At 37.6% G+C, this 12138-nt stretch overlaps 1 protein-coding gene across 7 annotated transcripts; it reads right to left on the bottom strand.

Moving 5' to 3' along the window:
- Window positions 1-1465: 1465 nt before the first annotated feature.
- On the bottom strand, window positions 1466-11577 carry HNRNPA2B1 (heterogeneous nuclear ribonucleoprotein A2/B1). 7 transcript variants are annotated; one of them, XR_004421117.1, is made up of 13 exons: window positions 11359-11577; window positions 8639-8674; window positions 8431-8541; window positions 8089-8235; window positions 7570-7780; window positions 7314-7415; window positions 7158-7238; window positions 6469-6531; window positions 5136-5255; window positions 4774-4896; window positions 4039-4121; window positions 2597-2667; window positions 1659-1997 (listed from the first exon to the last, which is right to left on the bottom strand). XR_004421117.1 is itself a non-coding variant. In XM_033087976.1 (12 exons), exons 1-11 carry the CDS (start codon window positions 11362-11364, stop codon window positions 4060-4062), a joined length of 1062 nt encoding a protein of 353 aa, XP_032943867.1. In that variant the 5' UTR covers window positions 11365-11576; the 3' UTR covers window positions 1466-3882; window positions 4039-4059. The 7 variants fall into 7 exon arrangements, 4 of the variants coding, with proteins under 4 accessions (XP_032943867.1, XP_032943869.1, XP_032943870.1 ...); XR_004421119.1 differs by adding an exon at window positions 2968-3882 and having other exon boundaries at window positions 1659-2667; window positions 11359-11491; XM_033087976.1 differs by having other exon boundaries at window positions 1466-3882; window positions 11359-11576.
- Window positions 11578-12138: the final 561 nt, after the last annotated feature.

The raw sequence follows: 12138 nt of genomic DNA, 5'->3' as shown, positions 1-12138 counted from the left end.
TCCCACCCATATTCCAATGGAATTTGCTTTTCTTGGCTAATCTAATCAACTGCGTTCATTCAACTATTTCACGAAAAAAACCCATTACAGCTAAGCTTTAGTTGCAGTACTAGTGGTATGCCATTCAATTTTTAAGGGGTTTGTCAACCACCTGGGAGCATGATAAATCAATGATCTTTAAAGGCATGCATCAAAACATTTTAGGGTATTACAAGATAAAGCTTTTTTCCACCTCCTGCGAAGATACCCACTTTTTAACTATTAGTAACTAACATCCTTTTAAAGAACCCCTCAATTACTGGATTTGCTCAGTAATTGAAGTATTTAGTACAAGTAGCAATTGTTAAATCACTTACAGGCCAACCACCTTAACTTGTATTCCTACACCAAACAGGGTTTGAAATATTTTCATAAGCCAATACTCCCAAGTGGCAGCCAGCCGAATAATGCTTGCCTCTTGGTAATTATGAGATTAAAACCCTCTATGTGAGCATCAAAATATGCAAGTTCCAAACACTGGTCATATTTTGAAGATTCTCTCTTGGATAGATCATTATGGGGGAAACAGCCAAAAACTTGCCACCCATCTTGAGCTTCAGACAGAATCACACAGCTAAACTGCTTTCTAACTGTTGACCCACATACTGTGAGAGCACAATTTTATTGTTGGTTGAAACTGCTCTTAAATACAGAGGTGATGTGTTATGCAGCAATTAAGGGTTAAGCCTGAGGTGAAATGTTCAACAGCATTCTGTTATTTCCTTTTACAATAGTGTAGGGTCATACAAAAACTACCTTAAGTCAAAACGAAAATGAACAGCTCAATACACACGTAAAATGCCTCAACATTACCTACTGCAAACTTGCAGTTCATTTCGTTTTATTACGTGTCGTCAAAAGTTTCCACATTTGTGCTGGTTAAGGGTCGGGGATTTTAAGATAATACCAACTTGATTTTACCTTCTTCAAAGTTCAACTTCTTTGTAGAGCTGAATACTTAAAATCTTCAATTACTTTCCTAATTTGAAGCCAAGTATTTCGTGAGTTGATGAATACAGCTAGGATATTAACCGCTCATCTTGTTAGTCTTCATTTATGTGACTTACCTCATTATGAAAACCTAAAGAAACTGTAGTTAAGTCAACCTTATTGTTTTTGTTATTTTTTTTCCATTTCAGGTAAATGTCCAAGTAAGAAAATCATTGTTAAATTTTATCCACCATGCTTATTAACCCTTAAAAGACAGCCAGCTGCTGATACTGGGTGTAAAATGCAACATAACTGACATTTGAGCAACTAGAATGGCAGATTGTATGTCTTACGCTTTCGCATATAGCCACTTAATTTGGAACCCCTTTCACTGGTTAAAATCTGTAATATATTTAAAAACGTCACCAGCAATGTTCAACATAGAAAAGCCAGAAAACTACAGCAGTATAGCAGTATTCAAACGCTGAATATAGTGTATCAAGGATGGCATTTTTATTAGGGACAGCCAATCATGTCCACAATGCTTTCCTCACGTCTGAATATTGAAATGGCAATATGCACAGCTTTGTGAAACTGCTTTAAAAATCTAGGGGATGGCAACCCTTTAGACAACGGAATGTTTATAGAACAAGATTCACACATCTTATGTGTAAACATTACACCAAGTATTTCAATACAAAAGTATTTATTTTATAAACTTTGTATTTAAAATAGAATTTTCATCTGTCTACTCACAAAACCTAATTTAAAACATGACACATTTCTCTCTAGCCATAGCCGATTTGATGTTACTTTTACAAACAATACTCAACTTGTAATTGTTTATATTAAGAACCTGTACTAAATGAAGTTTGTATTTTATCAGAAAACATTTCCCTTTAATCTTAAAGTGCTTTTTAAATGAAGGCACCAACAAGAACTACTTTCAGATGGTACAGAATTTCTTATTTCTTGAAGACTCTGTGGTTGACCACTTCTTCATTAGTTACCTGCAGCAAGACACCTTCCTGCCAAAGGAAAAAAAAAGTATCTGAAGAAGTTTATCATGTTTGTCCGAAGAACCTAAATAACTTCAGTGGTGGTCTTAGGATCAAAGAGGACTCACTGGTGCATACAGTAGAATATGCCCTGATTATCACATTCTTGAAAAGGCAATAAAGCCAGGCAATCAAACTGATGACATTTAAGAAATGAATTTCAGCAGCCAACCTAAAGCTCACCTATAAGATAGGGAAATTGGGAAAGAATTACATTTATACACAAGTATTTAGTACTGGATTCATACAGGATTTATAATGTAGACAGACACTTTATTCATAAGCATAAACTATTATATGGAAATATTCAACCGTTTTGCCCTACCTTAGCCTGATCCTGATAAGCCATGTAAACCTACAACAACCGTATCAAATAAAACAAAATGTCTTTATTTTTAATAAAAACCCCCAGTTCACTCAAAATGCTTGATCCAAGAAATGTGAATACACAAGGATGTAACGATGGGAAATTTCATGATTGAACTTGCAGCCTAACTTTTACCTACCATTTTACTACCAACACCACTGAAGGAACCAAGAAAAGCTTTATTAATGATCACTTGGCTTGCCTCAGCTGTTGAAATGAAGCACTTTAGTCTTTGTGGCAGCAGAATATACTTGTCCATGGTTCATATCAATGCTAAAATTCCAGCAGGGAAAAAAATGATATGTTAAGCACCTGAATCTTCGTGGGAAGGGGGGGAGGGGATGGGAAAGGAGGAAAAAGGGGAAGGGGAAAACAACCGAAATAATTTAAATAAATGACAGATTGGAAAATAGGGTTGATAAAATTATTCTCTTGAGTTTATGAATTGTTAAACTCAATTTATAGCTATGTTAAACTACGTAAGAACCACTATACTGAAAGACCATTGAAGAGTATTATTAGTTTATCTTTTGGGGAGGGAAATTAAGAAAGGAAAAGTAAATAAGATCTTACCTAAGAAGTTTAACTGAAGCTTAGAACTATTTTGCTCTACACCCTCAGCTTTCGTTGGCATCCTTATAAACTACTGTAGTTAAAGCTTTGTAGAAACAGCAGTTTTTTAAGACTGGCTGAACTTAGTAGCCGTCAAGAGTTTTCTTGTACTAGACCTGCATCCCTGAAGAGTACCTCGCTGGGGTTATTTCCTTTCCTTGCATTGAAGAAGCAGCATCTAAAAGATCTAAAAAGGTGTTTCTCCTTGCAGAGATATCCCTTAAGTTATCTATATAATTTAATCCTGAGGAATTGCAGACAACACACTTATATCTGACCAGCATTTATCTTACACAAATATTAACAACAGCTTTGCAATGGACCTTAATTATACTACCCACTCCTTAACTTATTTAAAATAAAAAGTCTATAATTACACAATTTCCTTTAGAATTATTTTATTAAATCATAAATGTACAACAGCTTCTTAACTCTACACACGCACTTAAATTTTTTAAAGGAAAAACGTTATGTCTTATTACACCATGATCCTGGCTAATAGCTTTTCAAAACTTTGAGAAAAATCTTAAAAAAGGTTTCACATGTCACCTGAAACTTACAAATTTAACATTATCAAAGAAGGAATGCTTCTACACTCTTACAAAGACCACTAGAAAGAAACAACAATTAAAAAGCTAAGAAACTGTCTCAAAGGCATTTTTTTTTTACAATCCTTCCTCCACAGTAAGGTAATGTTATTAAATAATCCAATCCATTCACAAAATGGCTCTCTGCATCTGCTCTGGTGTCTTCTGCCATATCACTGCATACTTATGCATGACTGAGATAAGAGTTTCCTTAACATTGTTATTTCGATAACCTGAAGCTGTTCTGTTACCTCTGGGCTCTCATCCTCTCCTATTTATACAGTGAAGCCTGTTTCAACAGAAGTAAAGAGTAAAAAAAAAAATAGGTTATGAAATTATCCATCTACCCAGACTTTTAGGAAAGATAACATGATCCTAAAAAGCTTTTACTCCTGGCAGCTAGGTCTCCCCAAGAAATAATAATGTAAACTCAAAAGCTACTTACCCATGGCAAATAGGAAGAAGCTCAATATCGGCTTCTCCCTCCATAACCCCCACTTCCTCCACTTCCTCCAGGACCATAGTTTCCTACAATTGATAGAACAAAAAGAGAGCAAACTTATATCAACCTCCATTGATTAGCCCAATACTATGGTTTATCATACTTTATAACTACTCACTAAAACAAGCAGATCATAACCCAATGTTTCAAATTATCCTAAGTACTTGGGAGGTAAATTATCCAGATTCATACATCATTTTTCCTTCTTTATTTGGAAACATTTTACTGATGCTCTTCTTTGGTTGTCAACCATGATCATTAAGTCACAGTTAAGGGCTTTAAAATAAGTATACCTAGAGGAATAAGGAATCTATTTTGGTCCTATCAACTTTCTCAAGAACAAATAATGGTTTGAGTCAAGATATGTTATTTTTTACTAAATTTAACTTTCAGAGAGATGACTCATACTAATTTATACCACTTTGCAATGTACTTAGCCCTTTATTTGGCTGAGAAATAATCAAGGGCGGAAAAAAAAGAATCCCTATACGAAATATCTAACCTGTTTTCCTGACTCAAATATTTTCTACCACTGAACATCCCACATCCATCACACCAAACCTTCAAGATAATGTTACAATTGTTTTAAGTTATTTGTGCAAAGGTTATTTCAGTAACCCTATATATAATGAAAGTGTTACCCAAATTAGCATGCAATTTGAAAAATTTAAAAATTACCTCCACCATATGGTCCCCCCATGTTCCTGCTACCACCAAAATTTCCACTCTTCATTGGACCATAGTTAGAAGGTTGCTGGTTATAATTTCCAAAATCATTGTAATTTCCACTTCCATAATTTCCTGTAAAAAATTGAAATAGAAGTTTTGCATGATGAACCTCAGAATACATTAAACCAGTGATACATTCTAAATATTTAGAACAAATCTCCCACAAAAACAAATCACCAGAATAAATGCAAACACCTATCTAAAATTCTACAATTTTTAAGGCAACTATTGACATTAAAATGAAAGACTTATTGTGTTAAGTCATGAATTCCAGTCCAAATTCCCCCAGAAAGGTTGCAGGTAAATGTTACCTCCTCCATAGTTGTCATAACCACCTCCGTAGCCCCCACCCTGGTTGCCATAACCAGGTCCTCCACCACCATAGCCTCCTCTTCCTCCTCCATAACCAGGGCTACCTCCAAAATTGCCACCTATTATAAAATAAGCCTTTAAGTAATTACTTAGTATTTTCAATGCCATTTGAACTGTCTTATCACACCCACTTGCAGCTTTCCAAAACACATTTTTACAAACTTCTATGAAATTTCTTCTAGAAGAGCAGCCTCAAGGGCAGAACAGAATCTCCCTGGTAAACATTTGGGGGTGGGGAACACCTAACCACAAGCAACTGGATAAAACATTTATAGACACGAATACCCATGCCCTAGGTCTTCCCTAAAGCTAAAGACATTAAGGGTTTTCTTGAAGATTATCTTGAAATATCATTTACATTTTGTGTTAAGGGTTGTGAGAGTTGATGAGGTGTAGGCTATTGGGACAAAGTAGAACCACCACATCCCCCTAACTGGTCAAAAAGATTAAATTCCCAACTGAATTATCATGCCTCTTAATATGGGGGAGGGGAAAGGGAGAACAAGAATTAACTTAGGGGTAATTAAAAAACAAATTGGTGTAATAAATCTCATATTACTTGAAGTATAAGAACTCATCTTTCTCAAACAAAATAAATATTTGGATTTCAAAGCAAAGCTGGAAAGTGAGATGTAGGAATTAACTTAGTTGTATCTAATGAACAGCAAAAATCAAGTCTATTACTAGCTCAGTTTTACTGTCTTACTACATTTGTCAGCAGGTATCAATCTTTTCTGTATTCTAACAAAACATCTAATATATCACTTGATTCGTAACAGTGGCTCCAACCTTAGCTGAACCTAGGAGCACCTTTGTGTATTTTGAAAAAGTTCCTTTGGTGACTTTTGGGAAGTTTTCCTGGGGCATTCATCTTAAGGGGTAAAAGAACACAATTGTTATACGTATGTCCCTTATATGTTGGTCACATCCAGTTCTCTACTTTTCAAAAAAAACCCCACAGCATAGGAAGTATCATTATCTTATTCTTTCGCTTGATAAACAGGATAGCATGATGGCATCTTTACATTTTCATTTAAAATCCACCCGAAGAGTTTACATTTACAACCTGTATCAAATACATACAAATGGACTCTCTTTCCTTAAACTACACAAAAGCTAAGACGTAAATTATAATCCAAATAACTGAACCTCTATTACCTAAACTCTTTATGAAAAGTAAAATGTAAAACATTAAGAGAAATTTCACTGCATTAAACTGAATAGTGTGATTAAATCTGAAATCATATAAACCAAAAAGAAAAAGAAACTGACCTCCAGGTCCTCCTCCATACCCATTATAGCCATCCCCAAATCCACGACCACTTCCATAGCCATCTGTTAGGGGCAGAAAAAAATGATTCATTATTCACTGTTACCCTATTTCAATTTCCTATCTTCCTTTCCTCCACGTTCTCTATTTATTAGTTATGTATTGGTGATTCTTAGAACCATCGCCTTTTACGCTGAACACCATGGTTATTACTTTTTTCTTAAAAATAAACACAACGCGTAAATCTCACTATCAAGGTAACTGCCTAATTTGAGGAGTTGGACTTGGCAAGCCTCCATTTACACACAGAAATAACATTAAATGGAGATAAAGTTTTTGGTTTGGCACCTCAGTATTTTATTAATTCAGATAAATTATCTGAAGCCTAAAACAATATTTAACAGATAGAGATCTTTTGAAGCCTACAGGCAAAATGTCTATGGTATTTTCAGTCACTATTCAGGAATACCTTGTAAGGTGGATGTAACGTGATATTTTTTAAAAAAATTAAAGACTATAAAATAATCTCTGTAATTGACTGTTCTTGATTACAGTTGTCAGATTATGCTTGTAACTATTACCTTTTGCCTGGCAAATCAGAATATCACACCCAGATACAAAGTCTTAAGAATAAAGTGAATCAGTTTTTAATCAAACATTCACCCTTCTAACATTTACAACTTGAACTTACCTGATCCTCCTCTAAAGTTACTTCCTGGTCCTGGCCCAAAATTTCCACCGCCACCACGAGAATCTCCAAAACCAAAGTTGCCTACAATAAATACCTTAGTTAGTAACAAGCATTTATACAAATAAATTTTAAAAAGAAAAGCTGAATTCAAGTTACCTCCTCTTCCACTTCTAGAACTTTGAACCTCCTGCATTTCTTGTCTAGACAAAGCCTTCCTTACTTCTGCATTGTGACCATTGATGGTATGGTATTTCTGCACTGCAAAAAAAAGTTCAGACTCCGTTCAACCAGCCTTCTATAAGCCGTAACTTACAAAAATTAAAGTTCACCTTTGAAAAAAGTGTATAGGTGTTGATATATCCAAAATCTAATCTGTGCAACATCCACACACCCAATATTTATAGACACTTACACACAATCTTATCCACAGGATCATGGTCATCAAAAGTAACAAATCCAAAGCCTCTTTTCTTTCCAGACTGCCTATCAGTAATTATCTCAATGGTATCAATTTTCCCGTATTCCTCAAAATAATCTCTAAGATGATGTTCCTCAGTATCTTCTTTAATCCCACCAACAAACAGTTTCTTCACAGTTACATGAGCCCCTGGCTTCCCAGATTCCTGTAGTAGTGGGAAAAAGAAAAAAGAAAAAGTCAGCCTGATAGAAGAAAACCACAAACATGACTAATAAACACACCATCTCTGGGTACCATAAATGGCTTCTATGCTTTGATAACATACTAGGTAAAGCAATAGCTTATGAAAAATAAGCTGGTCTAGGAAACCAAAGTACAGAAACCCACCATAGCTTTAATAAGGAAAAAACCTTTGAGCTAGATACAAAAAAAGTTCTTTAAAAAATTACATTCTAACCTTCAGTGGGACAGAATTTTCTTCACATTTATTGCACCAAGTTACACTGTGCTCACCTCTCTTGCAACCGCACGTTTTGGCTCAACCACTCTCCCATCAATTGAATGAGGTCTCGCAGCCATGGCAGCATCAACCTCAGCCATGGATGAAAAAGTTACAAAACCAAATCCTCTGGATCTTTTGCTTGCAGGATCTCTCATTACCTTTAAAACCAAAGAGGAAACCTTAGCACCTGATCTAATAACTACTGGTGCTATGAACTAGCAGCACAAATAGCATCTTTAATGATAAACACAGATTTAAATGTGATTTTCTCCAGGATTCCACTTAACATTTCAAACACAGAAGCCCAACAATTCAAAAACTAGTATCCGTAAGCACTTTTTAATTTAACATACCACACAGTCTGTAAGTTTTCCCCATTGCTCGTAGTAATTCCTCAAACTTTCTTCTGTGGTTTCGAAGCTCAAGCCACCAATAAAGAGTTTACGGAACTGTTCCTTTTCTCTCTGCAAAGGAAAACACCATTTCAATTTTTATTTACATTTTCTCTTCGTATGCAGGAAATTAAATTCTTAAATGTAAGGTGACCTGCTGGCAGAGTACCTTTTTCCTCTCCAAAGGAACAGTTTCTAAAGTTTTCTGGAGGGAAAAAAAAAACTTACATCAAATTTAAACCATATGTTAAACTGCATATTAGTGTTACACCAAAAAAAAAAAAACTGCTTCATCTGAACTACACACGTTTCAGTCATTAATGCTTGATCTAAATTTACTTGACATTTCAAATCAATTTAATATCACTTAATTTAAAAAGCTTTCTTAAGAGAAAGGAGCAAATCTCTTCTCTGGTCATTGAAGGGTTAAGTAGTCATCAGAAGTTGCATTCAATCCTATATCCTAGAACAGAAAAGTTAACTTTTAAATGCCCAGTTTGAATATTTTTTAATATAAAAATTGCTGGTTCCTTACATCCCATAATTTACCATTTCAGAATTTAGTTTCTGAAAAGTGACAGATTTACGTTCCCTTCATTGCTCCCTCTGGTGGAGATTCTAATACATCGCAATCAAAAACCTAGCAAGAATCATTCTTTTCCCATATACCAACTATTCACCACCACTTGGGGCAAAAACTTAAAATTAAAATGTTCAATACATGTAGCAAAATATACGTCATTTTTACCATTCTTCTGACCAAGACCAGTTTTTATGACCAACTAAAGCTTATCTATACCATACCTCCATTTACATTTCACTCACTCATTTGAAAAAAAACCAAGGGCCATGTGAATTGAACTTAGTGGCCACCCCGCAAACTACACAGAATGTCTCTAATTTTACAAGGAAAAAGAAAATATGCCTGAGCTGAAATCTTTTAATCCCCATAAACCAGCAAATAAGCTGCATTAACAGTCCTATGTTTCCGAGCTATCAGTTAAGGTAGTTTTCAGGTGACTAGATTAAAAAAAATTTTAAATATTCAGAAACCAGAATAAATGCAATGTTGAGGACCAACTGCTACGAATACATAATATAAACTGAAACATAAAGTGTAATTTCCACTACAACAGTAAGTATTTTATTACTAGCAAAGAGCATCACAGCTCTCAACCCAGTTCTATGAACGTTTCTCCCTCCAAGCATATTGTCCCAACTCAAAAAAATACAGTGATAAGCAATTCAGAGTTTTTTCTGCATGTTTACTGTGTTCAGGAACCTAAAAATTTTAAAAGATTATCAAACCAGCTCCTGATAGAGTTAAATAACAATCTATTAAAATCGTTATTTGGCATATTGGTATTTTGGATTCTTAACCTTATTCTAAATACTGTATTGTTAATAAATAGGTCTTTCAAAACCCAACTAGTTTAAAAAAGTACATCTGCGACAGTTTCTACCAATCACTAAAAGGCAAAAAACTCATTTACTTACCTCATTTTTTTCCCAAACTTACCCGATGTCCACTATCGATTACAAAGTTATTTTATAAGCATGCTTAGGGTCAAAGAAAATACCCTGGTAGACCCCCTTTGCTTGGGCCCTTATGTTTGCCAATGTAATGAACCGTAATTGCCAACACGAGAATATCAAGTGACAAAGTTCAAATACATAGTGGCCCCAACCTAAAGTCTTGTATAGCAAGCAATACACGCACCGAAAGACTGAGTCGGGTTTTAAACAGAACCTAAGAATAAAATCATTTTTATTTCACTTTCCTCATAATTCCTCGCTAATCATTTATAAGGACCCGTGGTCTTAACCAATAAAAACTATATTTTCTAGTTAAAGTATTATTTTAATACGAAAAAGTCCCGTAAATTAGAGGGAATCCTTCAGGAAAATACAGGATTCTGAAACGAATCATTCCCTTCCCCATTGCCGCCCACATACTCAGTACTAGTCTGATAGGTCCGATTTTCATTTATTTCTCGTTTTCTGCGAGACAACTGCCTTTGAGCCACGGCTGACCCAGATTAAAACCGTTACTCAAGGAAATAAGGGCTGTAAAACAAAATGTTTTGTGTACTCTGGAGCTCGCCTTAAAACGGGGCCCCAAACCACAGAGGTCGCTTTACCTTCTCTTAAGCGGTGCGAACCAACCCTGAAGTCGCCCCCCCCACCCCCCAGCCCGCGCGCGCGCGCTCTTCGCTGTGGCTTCTGAACGCAATGGCGCCATTTCATCGAGGGGAAAGGAGAGCCTCTAATGAGGTGCGCAGAGCTTTAAAGATCCAAGCTCACAAAGCACTCGGAATCCACCTCAAAACGGCGTGAAATCAGGCCGGGAAGAAATAAAAACGGTTAACCACTTCTATTCTTTGATAAAAGAATCAAACTAGGAGACTTCAAACAGTTTAAAGAAAAACGCGGCGAGGAAGGAGAGAAATGAAAATGGCGGCCGCCAAATCCGGTTCCCAGGAGAGGGGGAGGGGAAGCTCCGCAGCCTCGCTCCCGAGGACCCAAAGCCCGCCGAAACGCTCGCACTCGAGGACGTGGGGACCCCCAAATAAGCCCGCTTTAAAAAGTAAATAAGAATCCCTGCCTCCGCGCCCCACATTCACTAAAATGAGGCTGCATCCGCCATGTGGAAGATCCCCATCCCCCACCCCCAGCAAAGGGAAATGGCGCCGGGCGGCTGAGGGTGGGGAAAGTGCTGAACAGGCCTACGCCAAAATTACCTCTTCAAAAATATCCCCAGAACAACCGCTTGTGAAGTGGCCCAATTTCACTGCCGCTCTCCCACGAGGCGGGTGGCCGACTTCCACTGAGGCTCCAACGGCCTCGCCATGCCCTTTCCAATTAACTCATTGATTTCAAACCCGTTACCTCCATCGCGGACTCAGTCGCTTCAGCTCGATTTCCCGCAGCCGAGCGAGATGAGAGAGATCTCCGCGGTCGAACACGAACCGGACTCGTCCTGGCGCTGTAGTGAAAACTGCCGCGGCTGGAGAAACAACACCGCTAGGAGCACCTCCGCACGGCAAGCCGGCGCTGCTGCTACTGGCGCTAGAGCCCCTGCCGCCGCTTTTCTAGAACCTTCCCCCCAACTAACGCGCCTTTACGTCAGGCCGTTGCGTAAACGTCCTAACCGCCGCCAATAGCGAGAAAGCTCTAGGCCCCTTTTACGCCAATTACGTACACCTCCCTCCCTTACGGCAAACGGTAGTGCTTGACGTCACTTGCGTAAATGTGATCTGTGAATTGCGGAAGGCTCGAGTCCTGCGTATTTTCCTCTCTCGGAATTGGGTCCAGCCCCTGCCTTAGCGCAGGGCAGGTGAGAAACGGTCACGCAATTTGAAATTAACGATGTCGGGTGGAGCGTAATCCACAGCCAAGAGGTCCAGCCTCCTCAACCCGGGAAGTGCTCCCTGTAATACTGATTTTGATAATCTCCCCCACCTCGCAATCTCCCTCCATAAAAATCTTTGTAGCCTCCCCCTGCGATTTTCCTCCCCTACCCCTCCCCCTGCGCTGAGGCCTGACTCGGCCCCTTCCGGGAACACGCAAAGCGACTTCTAGTCCACAAATTACACTTGACGCTCCATCAACATAACCCTGGCTAACATTTTTTGGTGTCCAGCACTCGGGTTTAGGAGAGGTTTTCAG

The sequence above is a fragment of the Rhinolophus ferrumequinum genome, chromosome 20 (assembly GCF_004115265.2).
Source record: "Rhinolophus ferrumequinum isolate MPI-CBG mRhiFer1 chromosome 20, mRhiFer1_v1.p, whole genome shotgun sequence".
NCBI classification, from domain to species: Eukaryota; Metazoa; Chordata; class Mammalia; order Chiroptera; family Rhinolophidae; genus Rhinolophus; species Rhinolophus ferrumequinum.
The sequence above is the reverse complement of the archived record's forward strand: the minus strand, read 5'-3'. Positions and strand labels throughout refer to the sequence as shown.